We start from the raw sequence: 21,222 nt of genomic DNA on the forward strand, positions 1-21,222 counted from the left end.
CTTTTGAAAAAGGTGTTCTGTATCTGATGGGAAGCCAGAAGCAGACAGGGGGCTACAGTCAGGGGGCAGTGCTGTATAGGGCCACAGATGCTCGGCTGTTTGTGCCGTGGCCCTCATCACACCTGCCTTTGGAAACACCCTATAAGCCAAACAGAATGGCCAGAAGAAACCAGTCTGGGCCTGGGAAGGGCAAGAGTTCTTTTTATTGCATCAGAGCAGAAGCTTACTGACCAAAAAAGACCACTTTCTGTCCAAATGTACGCTTTTCTTGTTGCATGTTGACTCAGGACATTCTTCTGTGGTCTAGTTGCCAATTTTTCCCTCTTGTGCTTGGGACTAAAAGAAGATAGTGAGGCTGGAAGGGGAGAAGTGAAAGCTCAGAGTGAGACAGAAGCGTGGTTTGTTCTTCGGGCCCCATCCAGAGCCGTTCCCCTCACATGGGACCTCTGTGAGCGTGTCAGCTCACACAGGGCACAGAGAGTGAGGGGGGAGCAGACACGGTGAGTGGAGGGAGGGGCTGTGGGTGAGTGCGGCCTAAACAAGCCTGGGGGCTGCACGCGTGTTTCCAGGTGAGAAACGTCAGCATCAGAGGTTTCCTAACCCCGGCTTCTTTGTGTTACTCTAACTTCTCCTGTCACACTCTGACTTTATGTTTACAGGTGTTTGATGGAAGTGGGTCGTTTTTGTCCTACATTAACACGTCTGCTGATCCACTCTATGGCCCCCAGGGCCTGGCCCTAACCTCAGACGGCCACGTGGTGGTTGCAGACTCTGGAAACCACTGTTTCAAGGTCTACCGGTACTTACAGTGACAGTGGGCGACTGGACACCCCCTTACAAAGATCTCACACCATAGACTGGAATGGCTCTCCTGACGCAGGACCAGATGATACTAGACTTTTCTTGCTAGAAGGAATCATCGGTGAACTTTCCAAGGTTATTTCTGAATGTAACAGTTTCCTTAAAAACTGCATATCTGATTTCCATAATCCACGTTTAGAGTTAAAAAAAAAATCTCTTCTACTGAATCTATAAAAACTGCAAAGTTTTACACCTGTGAACTATGTCATATAGGACAGGGATTTATGTAGTTTAACTAATTTTGCAAATCAAACAAGCATTAAAAAAAAACTAGAATATTTAAAGGCATTTGTTAATCCTGTGAGTGATAGCTTTTGTGCAGAGCTTCCAAAAACAAGATGAAAACAAAATCTGTTATAGTTATATACTTTATTTAACTTTGGTCACAAGACCCAGGGGATCTTCTAACCTCACTTTTACAGTAGAGATTAGTCTTGTGACATTTTTTGTTTATCAGTAACTACATATAACATTACTTTGGGAAAAAACGAAAGCTGTCTTACAAAATCCTCCCACCTGGGATTAGCAAGCCTCTTGAGTTGAGCACTTAAAAAATCAATGCAAATCTCCCACCCTTTCTGAGTTTGATCAAAGATCTTCTTCATGTGTTTCTTTGCACCTCTCTCCTGCTCACCTTGTATCTAAAAACAAAGTTCATTTTCAGGGAAACCTGAAATTCCTGATACTTTGAAAGGCATTTTACGACAGTAATTCTACCTTTTGGTAAACCAGCGGGCCCCGTTAACTCCAGGTTAATGCACTGGAATGTAACCAAGGCAAAGTCAGTCACATTCTCTGTGCCGTGTGCTCACACGTGTCTCTCCTCTCCCACTTCACGAATGCGAAAGCTTTACCTCTTGCAAAATGTCAGCACATGTAGTAGGACACCAGTATCCTAGGACAGAGAGCCATAAGCAGCCCTTTGGAGGACGGATGGTGTCAACCAAAGGCATGTGATTGATCAGTGGTCTCCCCTTAGAAAGCAAGTGTTACCAAAGTCGTGTTATCGCGAAGGCATTACAGGTAAGGGCATGTTATGGTTATTTATCATTGTCTAATGACTAGTAGAGGCATTAAAGGACTATGTATACATGATTAGGGTAAGGTAGAATGTATCATATATATATATATTTAGCTGAACCTTTGGTGTATTGAAGTAGGCAGCACTCTGAAAGACAGAAGCAGCTTCAGCACATTCCTCAACTGCACCGTTTAAAGCCGTCCTCATAGAGCAAGCCCTAAAGCAGGTTTCATTTTTGCCATTTTCCAGGAATGCTGGTATTGGTTGACTTCTAGTCAGAAAATGGCCTTCTGTGCTTTCAAAAACAAAACGAAAAACAGGTCGAAAGAAACAAAGTTGAACTTGAGTTACATTTAAGTATAAACGCATTTTGAGACATGGTAAGAATAATTTAGTCAAATCTGATTCTGTAAAATAAGATGTGGTGTATTTCCACTGTTTGATTTTCTACTCAGTTCTACCAAATAGGATGTCATGTTTGGCATTTTCGATAATGACTTGGGGACCTTTTTCACTGAAAGCACCTTAAAACTGTACTATAAAAAAACATTTCCCACATGTATAACTATGTGAATGTGATGTTTCTTTTTTCCTAATGTCAGTGGTGAAATGAGTCTTTGAATTTAAACATTGATGTTTAACGAGCACTTCCTGGGTGCCAGAGACTATTCAAGGCACTGGGTATAAAGTCACGGATAAAACAAACAAAGCCCCCTGCCCCTTTGAAGCTTACACTGTAGGGCAGGAATGTCATTTTACCATTAACTAACCTTCTGCATAAAAGATAAGCTAGACTTGATAATTCCTGAAATGTTTAAAAGGAAAGGTTTTAAACTAGTTAAATTAATTTCAGTTTATTTTCACCAGTGAAAGTAGCTTCCTCTGTAGACTCTGTCATAGGCCATGGATCTTAAGGCTCGTTTACTTAAAGGGGTTTTTTGCACATTCAAATTATTCTTGTCAATTTAGAAATTAGCCAGCCATCATAACGTATTAGACTGGGTATCTTAATAGAAGGAACACAGAACTAATTTTTTTACATGTCAATATTGGAACGAAACTGGAATAAAAGAAGAGATACTTTGATTCAGACCTGTCCCACTACCTGTCCCTAAAACACATGCTATGGGCACTCCAGGAAACACTATATTTCCCCAAAATATATATAATCCTATATGTTAAAATATAAATAACATTTCAAATTTGGATACATATGTGCATTTACTGTATTTCTTGGTAAGCATATTTTAGGGGGAAAAGTGCTGCTGCTAAGATGAATAGACAAGATTTAAATGGAGTTTTGTCACATTCTAAGTGGTTTCTAGTAAACTGAGAAGGATATAAAATAAGTGACTTTTTGTTTTTGTTCTACCATTATTGTTTGATTTCTGTTTGTCATGTGTACAGAACCTGTCATACATTCATGATAAGTAGCACTGAAGTACTACCCATTCAAATTTCCCCTGGGCACTTACGGCAAAACGCTGCCGGTTAGAATGTAATGGTCGGTGACGATGCAGTCCCTCCCCAGTTACAGATATTAGTAACTGTATCTCTGATACAGACCTCCCCTGCTGGACATGGGGAGGTGGGTGGAGTCACTTGACCACTTAGATGAATAAAAAGCCTTTATGATGCTTAGCCATTAAAAAAAAAAATGGTTCTTAGTATCTTGATCAAACTTTAGTCTCCAGTAACTAAAGTCCCCAGGTTACCTTCTTTTAATTTACTCTTTGACTAGATTTGAGGCAAATAAATGCTAACAGGTCCATGCACCTAGAATACACTTGCTTCTACTACTAAATATACAGGGTATGTACTAAGGGAGTTAACTGGAATAGCAGTATGCTAGCAAGTGTCTATGGATCCTTAACACTAAAGGGGTCACATAAATGCTTTGGTAATACTAAGTTAATTGGAGGAAACAGCAAATAAACATCAGGTAATCTGCAGATTACTTCAGATGGAAAAAATCTTTATGTACATTTGAACTGTATGGTATCCTCCTTATTCACCAGCTTCTGAAAAAGGGAGGAATATTTTTAGTTTAATAATTTACAAGTAAGACATTTCCAGGTAAGATAAAATTGAAGGTATTTGCTGCAAACATTGTTTCATTTTGCTTAAAATGGAAAGTCGTGATATTGTTGCATTCTGTAAATGTTACAGGGTTTTAAACTTACAATTATTTTAATATTTTTGATAACTAGGAATCTAGCATTGCCATAAAGGAAACTAAGTGCCCATTAAAGATTTGTTTGGTATAAATAAATAATTTTTTGTTTTGTTTTAAATGACAGTAAGCTACAAATCATGATGTTAATCTTAAACTTTCTGAAGATGAATTGTGTGGCAGTGATTGTATAGTCTGTTTGTGGAGAATGTATGGAAGCTATTAATATTCTAAGATAGATGAATAAATTGGCTATGTTGTTCCAATGAATGTACAGCACTTCCAATAACTTTTGAAAGCAACACAGCCTTAAAATGTTTTTGCTTTATGACATGGGAATGTTCGGTCATCAAAAGAGTATATTCTTAGAATTCTTTATGTCATTTTCAATTCTATAGCCTTTCAATCCTATGTATGAGTATGAGGGATTTTTGTTTCCTTTTTTTTTTTTCTTTTAAAATTTTGTACATTCCATCTTTATAGGTCTGTTTCATATATTTTGTGTATAGAACACTAAATCTTGCGCTCTTTGACATTGGTACTGATATATTCTCATCATTGTTCTTTTATGAATCAAAATGCTGACTGCCTATTTAAAGAAGAGAATAAACGCCGTGCATCAAAGTGTTTGTATGTTCGTAGCTACATACGTACCACAGTATTTTGGATGCTTTAGTCTACAATAAATCTTTAAATTAATTCTGTCTTGAAACATAGGAGAAACAAGATTCGTGTGTATATCTTTACCATGCACAAAATCTCAAACCATTATAATAAAGCTTGTTTTCTCCATTTCTAGGCTGAACGTTCATTTATTTAACCTGCCGTTCTCTCTCTCAGTGAAGGAAAGTGAAGACACTTTGTAGAACACGTGGAAGATATCAATACCTTAATCAAACTGTTCATACGAGTGAGAAAAGGTTTAGTTAATGGGAGTGTTTTCTTAGGTTCTCTTTCTGATAATCTGTTGTTGGTATCTAGAAATGCAGCAGATTTCTGTATGTTAGTTTTGTGCCCCGCAGCTTTACTGAATTCAGTTGTTCATGCTGGTACCTTTGTGGTGGCATCTTGAAGATGTTCTGTGTTCTGGCATCATGTGGTCTGCAAACAGTGATGCTTTTAATTACTTCTTTCCAGTTTGGATTCCTTTTATTCCTTTTTCTGGTCTGACTGCTGTGGCTACCCAATACCATGTTGAATAAAAGTGATCAGAGCAGTCATCCTTGGTTTTTTTCCTGATCTTTGAGGTAATGCTTTCAGCTTTTCACTGTGGAGCATATTATGTATAATGTTAGCTGTGGGCTTAACGGTATAGCCCCTCTATACCCATTTTGTTGAGAGTTTTTATTATAAATTGATGCTGATTTTTGTCAAAAGCTGTCTGCACCTGTTGAGATCATTATATAATTTCTGTTCTTGATTTGTGGATGTTGAACCATCCTTGCAGCCTTGGGATAAATCCCATTTGATCATGGTGTATGGTTCTTTCAATGTATGGTTAAATTCAGCTTGCTAATACTTTGTTGAGGATTTTTGCACCTGTGTTCCTCAGTAATGCATACACGTTAAGTCGCTTTAGTTGTGTCCGACTCATTGCAACCCCGTGGACTGTAGCCCACCAGGCTCCTCTGTCCATGGAATTCTCCAGGCAAGAATACTGGGGTGGGTAGTGGGATTGGCCTATAATTTTCTTGTTTTGTGAAATCTTTCTCTGGTTTTGGTTTCAGTATGCTGCTGGCCTTGTAGCATGAGTTCAGAAAGCTTTTCTTCCTCTGCAATATTTTGGAATAATTTCAGAACATTCTCTAAATTTTTCATAGAATTCACCTGTAAAGCCATCTGGTCCTGGACTTTTGATTGTTGGGAGGTTTGGGGAGGTTGGGGTTTTTTTTTTTAACTGATTCATTTTGGTAATGGTAATTGGTCTGTGAGCGAGCTTGGTCCTGGGGTCTGGCTGCAGGACGCACGGGTCCCAGAGCTGGTGTTATGTAACTAGTAGGTGGGGCCAGTTCTTGCCACAACTGACTATGGGGTCTGGGGTGTTCCAGAGTTTGTGTTGACCTGCTGGTGGGCAAGACAGCCCCCCTCCCCCAGGCCCAGGTTTGGTGCTGACATGTTGACTGGGGCCTGTCATGGCAGGCCGCAGGACTGCCGTCGTCCCGGGGCTGGTGTTCCCCCTGTGGTGGGTGAGGCTGGTCCGAAGGCTGGAGCAGCTTACTAATAGGTGGACCCAGGGCCCAGCAGACTGTGGGACTGGCACCTGCCTGCTGGTGGGCAGAGCTTGGTCCTAGGATTCTCTGGCTGCAGGGCCCTGGGGGTTCCAGGTCTAATGTCCGTGTCCTGGTATGTGATGCTGGGTCTTCAGCCTTCTGGTGGGCAAGGCCATGTCCAGGGATGGCTGTGGGCTCAGGGATTCTTAAGGCTGCCTCTCTGCTGTTGGATGGGGCTGTGTCCCTGCCCAGTTAGTCGCTTCACCTTATGTGCCTCAGCAGTGGTGCCTCCAGGCTGGTCAGTGGTTGCGGAGTGGGTCTTGAGGCCAACAGGCTGAAGAAGGACTCCAAAATGGCGCTTGCCAGCTCCAGTGTCTTTGTGGTAGACTGAGTTTTCCAAAAGGCTGCCGCCAGTGTCTGTGAGTCCAGAGTGAGCTCCAGCTGCCTCCTGCGTCTCTAAAGAGACTCTCCAAGATTAGCAGGTGGGTCTAACCTTCTTCTGTGGGTCCTGAAGCATGTGAGATTTTGTGTGTACCCTTTAAGAGTGGAATCTCTATTTCCCTCAGTCCTCTGGGTCTCCCAAAAGTAAGCCCTACTGGCCTTTAAGGCCAAATACTGAGGGGTTGTCTCCCCAGTGCAGGACCCCTGGGCTGGGAAACTCAAGCTAGGGCTTGGACCTTTGAGAGAAGCTCTCTCCTTTGAGAGAAGCTCTGCAACCATAACTCTCTTGTGTGGAGGTCACCCAGCCAGGGGTAGGAGTCTCGACTGTATTGCAGCTCTGCGCCTCCTGCCTGTCTCACAGTTCCCTTAGTTCCTTCTTTATTTCTTCAGTTATAGAGGATCTTTTCTGGTGGGTTTCGGTCTTTTCAAGCAATAGTGCTTAGTGCTTACAGAGTTGTGATTTTGGTGCGCCCTTGAGAGGAGGTAAACTCAAGGTCTTTCTGCCCCATCTTGGGAACTCCATCCCATCTGACCTTTGGTGCCCCACAAGGCCTGAGAATAGGTAAGCTCTCAGTCTTGAGTAGTGTATGAACTTGATGCTTATTCATTTGTTCTCTTATGAAGGACTCGTCTTTCTTCATTGATTATAAACAAGTCATTGGTTTAAACATATGCATAGAGCATTTTTCCTGATTTATTTATAGGCTTTTTGGTTTTTCATTAAGTCCATGATTTATATTTTGTGTGATGAGATGAACACTAAAAGTTGTTATGATTAGAGTGGCCTTTGTTAAAAATAGAGGAACACTACAAAAACTTCTTTGTTTTACTTCTTGGAGGGTTACATTTCCATAACAGATGGAAAGTCTGAAAGAGGTGACCTGAGTTAGTCTGGGAAGGAGAGATGAAACAATAAAAATGAGAAAAAGACCAAACGTGACAGTGCTAACTAGTAATTGTGAAATTAGTATTATTGACACCTAATTCTGTTTTTCACTTATTCTTTCCATTTAAGCAAGGAGGAGGTTGTGGTTGTGGGCTCTTTGGAGGTGAGTGAGGCACTTGCCCAGGCTTTAGTACATCTCAGATTATACCCATAACCTCGGTTCATGTAAAGCCAGAGACGCCACTTTCCAGAGCAGACAAAGTCTCAGTTAAAGGCGATTTGTTATCACGGGATAAGAGGGTAAGAGGACAGGCAGTGGCAGTCTGCCCTCAGCCCACCTCCTGCCTCTGCTTTGCTGCTGTGGTCTGAACAGATGCCCATGCACCTGTGGATACTAGGCTTTGGGCTGTGTGTAAGGGCTGTTAGGACAAACAATAAGACCTGTAGTCTCTAAGAGCTTACAGTATGGTTGTTGAACTAGACCAGGTAATTACAACACTATGAACTGCTTTTATATACCTTCATTAGCAAATATTTACTGAGTCTAGGGTCCCATTTTAGCTACTAGGGAATAGCAGAAAACCAAAAAAAAAAAAAGGTCCCAGTTCCCATGGAGCTTTATCCTACTGGAATGAGACTTAAATGAATATGTACAGAGCTGGCTACATAATTTATGATGCCTGGCACAAAATGAAAATGCAGGATCCCTCATTCAAAAGAATGGAAAGACTTTTCCCTTCTTTCTGCGGTGTCTGTTTCAGCCTGTGGTGGTGTTTATTTGCTACGTAACGTCACAGTCCCTGGGGCAGAGGGATGTTCACCTGGTGCGTGAGGACGCTCACATACACCTGAGGCTCCCACCATGACTCAGACCTGCTCCACGTGCCCAGTCATCACCCCCCTGAGAATGGAGGATGATGGGCTGTTGAGAGGGGCCAAGGATGCTAGCAGCTGTTAACTCACCCAGGGGGAAGGCAGAGAGGTGTTAGTGGGGACCGCCAACCCAGGCTTGCTAAAAGAGGGCAAGAGCAAGCTCTCCAGGGGAGAACTAATAGTTCAGTATCATGAGGCTAGACAATGCTCGAGAAGAAACGATGAGAGACGAGGCAGGGTTAGCAGAAAGAGTTAGTGTCCCTGTTTTCAAGGAGTTTATATCCCACATGGAAAGATTCAAAGAGCATTAATACCTATAGTACAAAACAAATTAAGGTAGGTGTCATAAAAGAAATGTCAATAACCATGATGGAAAGTCCAGGTTTTCACATGTTGGGTGGGGACAAGCTGTCTCCTCTGTGTTCACCTGAGACTTCCACAAACTTCCATTCTTTTGGGCACACACAAAAGATGAGTTTATAAAGATTTTTAAATGCCAGAGAAATGTACGTACCTTTAGTGGAAATATACACACCTTTCCTCCTCTCCTGTCTCATCTTCACTGCTTCCTCACTCCCAAATGAATCATAAAGTCACATGAAATTTTTGGTTTTCCAGTGCTGAGAAAAGTTACGTTTACACTATACTGTAGCCTCTTAAATGTGAAGTAGAATTATGTCTTAAAAAACAATATACATACCATAATTTTAAAACACCACTAAAAAATACTGTAATAAATTTTTTAGAAAAAATGCTAGCCATCACCTGAGCCTTCAACGAGTTGTAATCTTGTTGCTGGTGGAAGATCTTGCCTCCAGGGTGGTGGCTGCTGACTGATCAGGGTAGTATCTTGAAATAAGACAGTGAAGTCTGCTGCATTGATTCTTTCATGAATGATTTCTCTGTGGCATGTGGTGCTGTTTGATAGCATTTTACTCACAGAAAACTCCTTTCAAAATTGGAGCCAGTCCTCTCAAACTCTGCCACTGCTTGATCAACTAAGTTTATGTAATGTTCTAAATCCTTTGTTGTCATTTCAGCAGTCTTCACAGCATCTTCACCAGGAGTAGATTCCATCTCAAGAAACTACTTTTTTTACTTATCCATAAGAAGCAACTCCTCATTCATTCAAATTTTATCATGAGATTGCAGCAATTCCGTCACATCTTCAGGCTCCACTTTGAATTCTAGCTCTCTTGCTGTTTCCAGTACATTTGCAGTTCCTTCCTCCACTGAAGGTTTAAACCCCTCAAAGTCATACAAGAGAGTTGGAATCAACTTTTCTCAAACTCCTCTTATTGTTGATATTTTGACCTCTTCCCATAAACCACACACGCTCTTAGTGGCATCTAGAATGGTGAATCCTTTCCAGAAGGTTTTCAATTGACTTTGCCCAGATACACCACAGAAATCACTGCCTATGGCAACTATGGCCTTACAAAATGTATTTCTTAATAATGCTTGAAAGTATTATAGAAACTACTCTTTGATCCATGGACTGCAGAATGGATGTTGTGTTAGCAGGCATTAAAACATTAATCTCATTGTACATCTCTATCAGAGTTCTTGGGTGACCAGGTACATTGTCAATGAGCTGCAATATCTTGAAATAATATTTTTTCTGAGCAGTAGGTCTCAACAGTGGGTTTAAAATATTCAGTTAAACCATGTTGCAAACAGATGTGCTGTTATCCAGGCTTTGTTCTTCCATTTATAGAGCAGAGGCAGAGCAGATCGAGCATGATTCTTCAGGGCCCTAGAATTTTCAGAATGGTGGCTGAGCACTGGCTTTGACTTAAAGTCACCAGCTACATTAGCCCCTAATAAGAGTGTCAGCCTGTCCTTTGAAGCCAGGCCTCATGAACCAACCTCGGCCAGCTTCAAACTTTTCTTCTGCAGCTTCCTCACCTCTCTCAGCCTTCAGGGAATTGAAGAGGTTTACAATCTTGCCATAGACTAGGCTTTGGCTTTAGGGAATGTGGCTGCTTTGGTTGTCTCTCCGGATCCCTCAGACTTTCTCCACATCAGCAAGAAGGCTGTTCCACTTCCTCATCGTTCACATGTTCACTGGAGCAGCACTTTTCATTTTCGTCAAGAAGTTTTTCTTTGTACCCACAACTTGGCTGTTTGGTGAAGGAGAACTTAGTTTCAGCCTGTCTCTGCTTCCGACATGCCTTCCTCACTAAGCTTAATCATTTCTAGCTTTTGATTTAAAGTGAGAGACACGTGACTCTTGCTTTCATTTGAACCCTTAGAAGCCATTTTAAGGTTAGCAACTGGCCTAGCTTCACTATTGTTTTGTCTGAGGGAATAGGAAGCCCTAAGGGGAGACAGAAAGATGGGGAAATGGCCGGTTGGTCGGTGGAGCAATCAGAACACACACAACACACATCAGTTAAGTCCTCTGTCTTAAATGGGCATGGTTCATAGCGTCCTAAAACAATTAACAATAGTAGCATCAATGATTACAGGTCACCATAACATATAATAATGATTAAAAAGTTTGAAATATTGGAAGAATTACCCAAATGTGCAATAGGGACACAAAATGACCAAATGCCGTTGGGAAAATGGTGCTAATAGACTTGCTCGACAGAGTTGACACAAACGTTCAATGTGTACAAAACACAGTGTCTGCTACGTGCAAGAAAGCAAAGCATAATAAAGAGGTGTGCCTGTTTCAACACATCTCTGCCACAGGCTTTGTTCTTCCAGGAACTCAAACCTAGACGGGCAAGGAATACTGAGTTCCCCAGATTCCTGTAGGGATTCCCTGGTAGCTCAGTCGGTAAAGAATCTGCCTGCAATGCAGGAGACCTGGGTTTGATACCTGAGTTGGGAAGGTCCCCTGGAGAAGGAAATACCAACCCACTCCAGTATTCTTGCCTGGGAAATTCCACCAACAGAGGGGCCTGGTAGACTACAATCCGTGGGGTCACAAGAGTCGGACATGACTTAGTGACTAAACCACCATCAGATTCCTGGTCTAGAAGAAAAGTTGTGGGTAACAGATGGGCATGTCCCTTTGGGCCTGCACACCTTGGCTATGGGGAGTGATGTGGCTGGAGTGGGGCTAACATGCCCCTCTACAGAGTAAGGTCTAGGGCAAGTGGCAGTCACCCAGATGGAAGGGCAGCACTGACTGGAACATAAAGGCCACACTGAAAGGAGTGGTTCATCCTCAAAGGTGTCTGGTTCATCCTCACATACTCTGCAGGCAGCAGATATTCAAATTTTTAAAAATGAAATTAATGTGTACTTAAGGGTTTTGTAAAACACCAATCTGTTTAATAAACCAATGCCATTTGAGTACTATAACAAATGCTAGGTGGTGGATACTTGATCCAAATTCATGATGCTACAAATATGTATTTGCTTTCATACTCAACTTATATACTACCTCTGCCTGGAGAATCCCGTGGACGGAGGAGCCTGATGGGCTGCAGTCCATGGGGTTGCTAGGAGTCAGACACGACTGAGCGACTTCACTTTCACTTTTCACTTTCATGCACTGGAGAAGGAAATGGCAACCCACTCCAGTGTTCTTGCCTGGAGAACGCCAGGGACGGCGGAGCCTGGTGGGCTGCCATCTCTGGGGTCGCACAGAGTTGGACACGACTGAAGTGACTTAGCAGCAGCCTGCCCCATAATATTGCAAAACTTGGAGCATCTCAAGACATCTGAATGGTCTATCAGATAGTTTTGGAACTCTATTGGTGAAAATAGTAAATGGGAAAGCACTACTCGATGCAAATATATAGATTTTTCCAAATAAAATATCCTTTGTTTTTTCACCTGAAAGCCATATCTAGTTATCCCTAAGCCAATGACTAGGTGATGTTCTTGGAAGCCTGGTAATTTATTTAATATACATTTATTGAATGTCCATCATGTGTCAGGCACTTTATTAAGCCTTGGTGATACCAAATGGTTGGCTCAGTTTTTGCCACAGAAAGAGTTTGATATTAGAGGGAAGCTGTCCAAGTAAATAATTACAAAGTGAATCGGGGTGCTGTGATAAAACTGTACAGAGATCCTATCTTGTGGGGAAATGTGAGGAAGCAGAGAGAAAAAGACTCGGAGGCCTACCTGAGCATTTAAAGGATGGAAGAATGGGAATGGCTTGTGGGAACTTACATCCCTGACCAGGGATTGAACCCAGACCATGGCAGTGAAAGCGCTAAGTCCTAATCTTACTGGACCAAAGAGGATTTCCCAAGAAAGGCTGTTCTTGATGGAGCAGAAGGTATGGCAGTCTGAGAGCAGATAAGGTAAGTTCAGTTCAGTTCAGCCACTCAGTCGTGTCAGACTCTCTGGGACCCCATGAACTGCAGCATGCCAGGCCTCCGTGTCCATCACCAACTCCCAGAGTTTACTCAAACTCATGTCCATTGAGTCAGTGATGCCATCCAACCATCTCATCCTCTGTCCCCTTCTCTCACCTTCAATCTTTCCCAGCATCAGGGTCTTCTCAAATGAGTCAGCTCTTCGCATTAGGTGGCCAAAGTACTGGAGTTTCAGCTTCAACATCAGTCCTTCCAATGAACACCACCAGGACTGATCTCCTTTAGAATGGACTGGTTGGATCTCCTTGCAGTCCAAGGGACTCTCAAGAGTCTTCTCCCACACCACAGTTCAAAAGCATCAATTCTTCAGCGCTCAGCTTTCTTCATAGTCCAACTCTCAGATCCATACATGACTACTGGAAAAACCATAGCTTTGATAACATGGGCCTTTGTTGGCAAAGAAATGTCTCTGCTTTTTAATATGGTTAAATCTTCCCACAAATGCCACCTTTATTCTGACAACTTCATATAAACACCAGTATAGTTGTTTAATATTTGTCTTAAATATCACTTTAATTTTTTACTGACATACTTATTTCCACTGTATCTTGAGCAATGCATGAGAAATCTAGGGTCATTGTGCATGCACGTGTGCTCAGTCGTAGCCAACTCTTTGTGACCCCATGGACTGTAGCCCACCATGCTCCTCTGTCCATGGGATTTTCCAGGCAAGAATACTGGAGCGGGTTGCCATTTCCTCCTCCAGGGGATCTTCTCCACCCAGGGATCGAAACTGCATCTCTTGTGTCTCCTGCATTGGTGGGTGGATTCTTTATCACTGTACCACCTAGGAAGCCCCTTGAAAAATCTAGGGTATAGTGCATTAATTATACATTTTCTAGTACTAATATTAAAACATTAAATGGATAGCCTTTTATTATTTTAAAATCATCTTACATACCATCAACAGAATTATACTGAACTCTAGGAAAACCCAAATTAATGGAACTCGAAGTAATTCAATATATCCTTATCCTGCTTCTGTCAGAAGCAACAGGAGATGCTGTTACTGAGTCTAAGCTCATACTGCTCACTGCACAACGTGCCAGTAATCAAGAGACAATGTGTTGGGGCGAGAAATTGGCTTTATTCAATAAAATGACTTTATTCAAAAAGCCAGCAAACCGAGAAGATGGTGGGCTTGTGCCCCAAGGACCAATCGTGCCTGAGTTAGAATTCAGGTTCCTTTTCTACTAAAGGGTTTCCCTGGTGGCTCAGAGGTTAAAGCGTCTGCCAGCAATGCGGGAGACCTGGGTTCGATCCCTGGGTCGAGAAGATACCCTGGAGAAGTAAATGGCAACCCACTCCAGTATTCTTGCCTGGAGAATCCCATGGACGGAGCCTGGTGGGCTACAGTCCACAGGGTCGCAAAGAGTCGGACACAACTAAGCGACTTCACTTTTCTACTAAAAGGAGAGGGAGTAAAGTCAAACACTTCGTGGTTTCCATCAGCCTCTGGAAAGTGTGGAAGTCTCTCAGTCATGTCTGACTCTTTGTGATCCCACGAACTGGAGTTCACAGGCTCCTCTGTCCGTGGACTTCTCCAGGCAAGAATCCTGGATGGGTTGCCATTCATTCCCTTCTCTAGGAGATATTGGAGAAGGCAATGGCACCCCACTCCAGTACTTTTGCCTAGAAAATCCCATGGACGGAGGAGCCTGCTAGGCTGCAGTCCATGGGGTCACTAGAGTCGGACACGACTGAGCGACTTCACTTTTACTTTTCACTTTCATGCACTGGAGAAGGAAATGGCAACCCACTCCAGTGTTCTTGCCTGGAGAATCCCAGGGACGGGGGAGCCTGGTGGGCTGCCGTCTCTGGGGTCGCACAGAGTCGGACACGACTGAAGCGACTTAGCAGCAGCAGCAGCTAGGGGATATGCCTGACCCAGGGACCCAACCTGAGTCTCCTGCACTTCAAGCAGAGTCACCAGGGGTGTGTTAATTTCTTCCTTCTTGCAGTCATTCACAGGTGGATCTGGTTAGGAGGTTTCCAGTGAGTTTAACATTGGTATTTTAGTTTAATGCTCATTACCTGGGAAGCAAGTTTCCCAGAGATGAGTCATTATACCCAGTTGAGCTTATAGGCAACATCCCTTTAGTTATCAATTTATAATAAGATTCAAAGGTTCGTCCCTATTATAATGCAAATTTCTAGTGAAATCATTATACTTTAAAATGGTTCAAGATAATACAATTTTCAGAATAAGTGAAAAATCTGTTAATTTTCTAGAACCTTGTCAAATAATGAGGAAGCATATTTTTGACTTTTGATTTGAAATTCATTCTCTTGTATTAAAAAAAAAAACCTACAAGAAAGGCAAACATCTAAACAAGGGGATTTTTAAAATCTGCAAAAGCAGTGCATAGCAGTAAAAGCTGGAGCATAAAATTAAAAGAGGAAAGAAAATACGCCCCAGACCAGGCAAATCCGGATGGACGGAGGCAGTATTTCCTGCCCAGCGGCCAAAAGGCATCAGTTTCTTAAGGCAAACTTGGGGCGGTTTCCGCTGAGTGAAGAATGACGTCAAAGGCGAGGGCTCAAGACTTCCTCGAAAAAAAAAAAGGGGGGATTACAAGCAGCACGGAGGACGGAAAAGACGGAAGCAGCTGTGAGAGCCTGTCGGCCGGCCTCTGGAGCGCGGACGGGCGGGACCAAGCAGGCCCCGCCCCCAGGATAGGCCCCGCCCACCCCCACCGGCCGCTCGACGCCGCCGCCAGGGGTCGCTGCGCGCCCCAGGAGCGAGGGCTAGTCTTTCTTCCCCTCCTCCTCGCTGCTCCGCCCGCGGGGCAGTGTAGGCGCCAAAATCAAACCCGCCCGAGCCGGCCCCGCCCCTCGCCGCGTGCCGGTCCCGCCGCCGGAAGACGAGCTGCCCGCGCCATGGTAAGAGTCGGAGGCGCGTTTCCCGGTCCCCTTCCTCCCCGCGGTCCGGCCGCTTAATCCTCCGGCCGTGTGGGACCCCGGCCTGGCTGGCTCTGGGCTCCTGGGGCGGCTGCAGGGGCCGGCTCCCCAGCCGGGTCAAACGCCACGTCCGCCCCGCGCTTTCCGGCTGCCGCTGCCCCAGTCCATGCAGGCATGCAGCTCCGGGACCCCCGCTTTATGCCCCCCACGCCCTCCCGGGCGGGTTAGATTAAACGCGGAGCGTTCGAGAACGTGCCCCGAGTGTCTCACAGGCTCAGCAGTCTGTCAGCAAGGCCAAGAGCCGCTTCAGAAGCCGTGTCCGGGCTCCCCGCCCCCGGCCTCCAGAAGGCGCCGCCCCCGCCTGAGAATCTTGGGGAAAGCGGCATTGAGGGCCCAAGGGCTTCACTTGATCCCTGACGATGATTGGTTTTGTGCATTGTAGCCTGTAGAGCACATATCAGAATTTCTCACAATTTCTAAAGTGATCTAAAGAATCCCCACTCTTAATGCCAGTTAGAGGATTTCTGTGAAAATGCTCCTTTTTTACTGAAGGGCAGGACTCAGTTCTAAAGTTGCTGTATTAGGGAAGCACCCGGGCTTCCCCGGTGGCTCAGACTGGCAAGAATCTGCCTACAATGCAGGAGACCCGGGTTGGACCCCTGAGTGGGAAAGACACACCCCACCCCCAGAGAAGAGAAGGGCAACCCACTCCAGTGTTCTTGCCTGGAGAATTCCATGGACAGAGGAGCCTGGCGGGCCGCAGTACATGGGTGACAGTCTGACACGGCTGAGCACGCTCATGAAACGGCACTGACTTGGTCAGACGTGGTCTTGTGTGGCCCAGTGAGTTCTGTCTTGGTTAGGTTCCAAACCATCTCTTTGTTTTTGCGAGTTTAATGTCTTTGTGCTCATCAAATCATTTTCATAAACCTTCAGAGTTTCTACTCTCGCTGCTCCCCCCCCCCCCTTTCTGTTGGCAGAGAATCAACGTCTAATGAAATGGATCAAAGATTTTACTTTCGTATTTAAGTTAAGTGGCCGTTATTTTGCCAAGCTAGTGGTGGATGGGGATCTAGGTTGTTCAGTGTTTATTTGAAGGTAATTGTCCAGATGTAATCATAACTGATAACGGCTTCTTTGTGGTTAGACTAACAGCCCAGCCACCTGGGCATACAATGATGTAGGAAGCCAAACAAGCACCCACTTAAGTCTGGTACCAGTGCACCCTCGTATATTTCTGTTTATAGTTACTAGCCAGATACAACTGACTACTGCATTAACTTCTTTTGTTTTTGTCTTTTTACCGACTGACTCTACACCTGCATCACCTTCTAATAGTAAATGGTTTAATTTGCCTTTAGCTCTTTTCTGATGTTTACCTCTGGTAATGGAGAAACATGAAACAAAATTTTTTGTAAGAGACATATTTCCCACTTTTCATGTATCATTAAGAAATGTTTAGTGTTATACAAAGATAACCTTTCTTCTCTTTCCTGATTGTTAATTAATTGCTGGTTGCTTCAGTGTGGTTATACTTGCTAGGTAGACAATTGTTTTAAGTCCAAGCATGTTTTTGAAATTAGAGATACGTGGTGTGGTCTGCCACTTATGAGGGCAGCAGCTAGCATCTACTTTTAATTTTTCAAAATTTTACTAGTGATCAACAGGGCAACAGGGCTGACTTTAGGATTTCTTTTTTTTTTGGACTGCACAGCATGTAGGATCTTAACTCCCTGACAAGGGATCGAAACTGCCTCCTGCAGTGGAAGCGCTGGGTCCCAAATCACTGGCCCTCCAGGGAATTCCTGACTTTAGGATTTTTTTAACTTATAATAAGAGAAGATTCCTTTCATTTTCCTAAAGTCAAGTGTTGAGTGAATCTCTAACTTACACTTTCAGGAGATTTCCCTTCATCTTAAATTTTACGTGAGCCCTTGTTGATTTTTTTGGAGAAATTTCTGAATATGAAGTAATGTGGCATCCTTTTACATTAGTTATTTTAACTCTGGCCATGATACTCTCCTACCATGGTTAGTAATAAACATTCTTTGTAGTGGTTGAGGAGAGTGATGAATAAATTAGCCTGAAACCAGTGTTAACGGATGATAATGTGTGTGCGTGCTAAGTCGCTTCAGTTGTGTCTGACTCTTTGTGACCCCATGTGTCGTAGCCCGCCAGGCTCCTCTGTCCGTGGGATTCTCCAGGCAAGAATACTGGAGTGGGTTGCCATGTCCTCCTCCGGGGATTTCCCGACCCAGGGAACAAAGCTGCGTGTCCTGTGTTTCCTGCGTTGGCAGGCAGCATCTTTTCCACTAGTGCCACCTGGGGAGCTCCTCCATGTTTCCTGAGTCACTTTCATAAGCTGCTGGGCTGAGTGATAAGCGCTTTCCTCAAACTGCCCTCAGGACGTTAGGTTCTCCCCATTGCCTGCCTCTGCGTTAGGTTCTCCCCATTGCCTGCCTCTGCATGGCAAATTCTTGTGGAGCCTAGGCTCTCTCAAGGAACAGTTTATAACACCAACGTGTTAGGAGCCTTTTCTAAAGCATTAGATCTTTTTCCAGTGATGCAGCCACAGACTGAAGCCCTAGGAGCCCTGCAGTGCCCCTAACTTAACCTCCAGATTCTAGGCTGAGAAAAACCATTTTCTCAATCCTGGGGCACATATAATCCCATAATAACCCGTTTCCCCCTACCCCTGTGTGCCCTTCCCTCCTCCTCCCCAGTGGCAGCTGCTAGTTTGTTCTCTTTATCTGGGAGTCTGCTGCTTTTTTGTTTCCTTGACTAGTTTGTTGTATTTTCTAGATTCCACATTTAAGTGTTATCATACATTGTTTGTCTTTCTCTGACATTTCACTTAGCCTTCCAAGTAGCTCCATGTTGCTGCTTTTTTATGATCGAGTCATAAGAATCTGTGTGTGTGTGTGTGTGTGTGTGTGTGTACACCACATCTTTATCCATTCACCCTTGATGGACACAGGTTACTTCCATATCTTGGCAAATGTAAATAATGCTACGATGAACATTGGGGAGTGTGTATCTTTTTGAATTTGTGCTTCTTTGGGAAATATACACACAGGAGTGGAATTGCTGGATTATATTTTTAGTTTTTTGAGAAAGCTCTGTACTGTTTTCCACAGTTTTTGCACCGGTATACATTCCCACCGAAGTATACGAGGGTTCCCTTTTCCCCACATCCTCACCAGCATTTGTTATTTGCGGTCTTTTTGATAATGGCCGTTCTGACAGGTGTGGTGAGCATCTCACTGTGGTTTTGATTTGCATGAGAGGAAAGTGTTTTAGGTAGAACAGCATTTTGTAAAAGGCACAGAGGGAATTCCCTGGTGGTCCAGTGGTTGGGACTCTGTACTTTCACTGCAGAGGGCCCAGGTTCAATCCCAGGTCACACAAGCTGCACCTTGTGGCATGGGACCAAAAAAGGCACAGAAATGGGAAAGAGCGTGCTGCAGGTGGAGAACTACAAGTGATTTTTGTATTACAGCTTAACTTGCTTAGCTCTTCATGTTATGGTAAACTTGAGGTGGGGAGTGGACCTGTGAGAGGTAGGTTGGGGACAGATGGTAGAGAGCCTTGTCTGTCATTCGAGGGTGACTGGATTCTCCTGGATACTTGGGAGCCACTGAAAAGTTTTAAGCAAGGGAGAGGCATGGTTAGATTTGCCTTTTGACAGCATGGAATGTGGCCTTGGAGGGACAGAGTGTGGTGAGCAGACTGCAGATCTCAAGTAGGCCTGAGCTTAGGTGGAGGCATGAGGGGTGGAGCAGACAGGATAGATTTGAGAAACAGCTTAGCACGGAGATTGGCAGGACTTGGTAACTGGTTGGATGTGAAATGGAGATGAAGGAATCTAGGGTGACGGCCAGGCCTCTGGCTTGGGTAACAAGTGGTGTTGAACTGAACTCAGGATCCAGAAGAGCAGGTTTGGAAGGAGGTATGGGAGAGGAAGAGGTCAGTTTAGACCTCCCAAGTTTGAGGCTGTTCAGCAGGCAGGTAGTTAAATGTGATTGGAGTTCAGGCCCCCATCTAGCCCAGGGATGTAAAGGTTTGAGGTCTTAGCATGAAAACAGGTAAGATCAAAGAAAGAATATGAGGGGATCAATAGAGAAAGAACCTGGGAAACTGCAGTGTTTGAGAATGGACAGAGGAAAAAGAGAGAAATATTAACTTTGAGGCTACTTATTTTACCTATACAATCATCAAGGAACACTGGATAATTTGCTGTGAAAATGAGTGTGTGCGTTTCTAGGCCGTATATTCTGGAATGCATTCACAACGACAATTCCAAATTCCTTTCTTAACTTCAGATTGGCTAAAGGGTAGGATAATAATCGCCTGAAGTAGGCTTTTATTTTCCACTTGCATTATGTTTTCCTTCCTCCAGCCTGCCCTCCACAATGCTACGTTACTCTGACTCCCTGTTTTAGAAATTGCCCTGTCGCTCCTCAGTTGCCTGGACAGTCAGCCTGCCGTAATCTGGCCCCAGACAACCTCTCTCATCTCATCTGCCGCTCCCTGTACACCCTCATTCGTTTGATAAGCGTCCCTAAGTGTTTGTCTCTCTGGAGCATTCCGTGAACTTTCATAACCCTGTGCCTGTGTGTGGTCTGTGCAGGATACCCTCCTCACTGTTTCTCAACTTGCCAAAATCCCGCTCATCTCTTGCCTCCCGAGCTAACCCTTCTCTCTTTCCTGGGTAGAATTAATTCATTCTGTCTTGGGTAGCAATTTATGCATGTACCTGTTCATCAATGAGAAGCATTTTATGGCTGTTTATTTTCTTTGAGAAATGAACTCTTTGGAAGGTAGATACAGTGATTTATTGATCACTTGATACATAATGAATTTCTACAAAATGCCAGACTGTCTCAGCCGCAGGAGTTGTTATAGCGGCAGCACCCACCACGAGGCCTGGCTATGAGATTTATTAACCCTCTTGTCTCAGACGAGGTCGCGCATTATTTCTAATAATGTTTCGAACCAAGTTGTCTTAAAAAGCATTGGTTTTTGGTTTTTGTTTTTAAAGCAGTTTACTTTTTAACTTTTATGCCTAACTTTTGTGCTTTAGTCGAAGAAAAAAGGACTAAGTGCAGAGGAAAAGAGAACCCGCATGATGGAAATATTTTATGAGACGGTAAGTTGTTTCCCTTAAGATTTTTAGTACTTTGTGCAGTTTTCTCTGTAAGCATATGTCATCCAGTGTTAACTGTACCTTTTCACTAGAAATCAATACCGACCAATTTCCTGAAGAATGAGTAAAATTCAACCAACATTTGTGGTTCCTGTGGGCTGTGGAGCTTGAAAGAACCCTATCCCAGTGTTTGTAGAGTCTCTTCTATTCAGGGGCTTCCCTGATAGCTCAGTTGGTAAAGAATCTGCCTGCAATGCAGGAGACCCGGGTTCGATTCCTGGGTTGGGAAGACCCCCTGGAGAAGGAATAGGCTACCCACTCCAGTATTCTTGGTCTTCCCTTGTGGCTCAGCTGGTAAAGAATC

The 21,222-nt window shown here is 43.8% G+C and overlaps 2 protein-coding genes across 17 annotated transcripts in view; both read left to right on the top strand.

The window, feature by feature from the left end:
- TRIM2 (tripartite motif containing 2) overlaps positions 1 to 4,847 on the top strand; it is a 189,633-nt gene extending 184,786 nt beyond the window's left edge. For all 10 annotated transcript variants that reach the window (XM_025268199.3, XM_025268196.3, XM_025268195.3 and 7 more), the window contains one exon: positions 660 to 4,847. In XM_025268199.3, the coding sequence (XP_025123984.1) occupies positions 660 to 812 (153 nt within the window). In that variant the 3' untranslated portion in view covers positions 813 to 4,847. The remainder of the gene's footprint in view (positions 1 to 659) is intronic.
- A 9,830-nt stretch (positions 4,848 to 14,677) lies between these two features.
- MND1 (meiotic nuclear divisions 1) overlaps positions 14,678 to 21,222 on the top strand; it is a 95,796-nt gene continuing 89,251 nt past the window's right edge. The window contains exons 1-2 of one of the 7 annotated variants that reach the window (XM_044930562.2): positions 14,678 to 15,694; positions 20,796 to 20,861. In XM_044930562.2, the coding sequence (XP_044786497.2) occupies positions 15,332 to 15,694; positions 20,796 to 20,861 (429 nt within the window). In that variant the 5' untranslated portion in view covers positions 14,678 to 15,331. The remainder of the gene's footprint in view (positions 15,695 to 20,795; positions 20,862 to 21,222) is intronic. The other 6 variants (XM_025268209.3, XM_044930560.1, XM_044930559.1 and 3 more) reach the window with 6 other exon arrangements.

The sequence above is a fragment of the Bubalus bubalis genome, chromosome 17, assembly GCF_019923935.1.
Source record: "Bubalus bubalis isolate 160015118507 breed Murrah chromosome 17, NDDB_SH_1, whole genome shotgun sequence".
NCBI classification, from domain to species: Eukaryota; Metazoa; Chordata; class Mammalia; order Artiodactyla; family Bovidae; genus Bubalus; species Bubalus bubalis.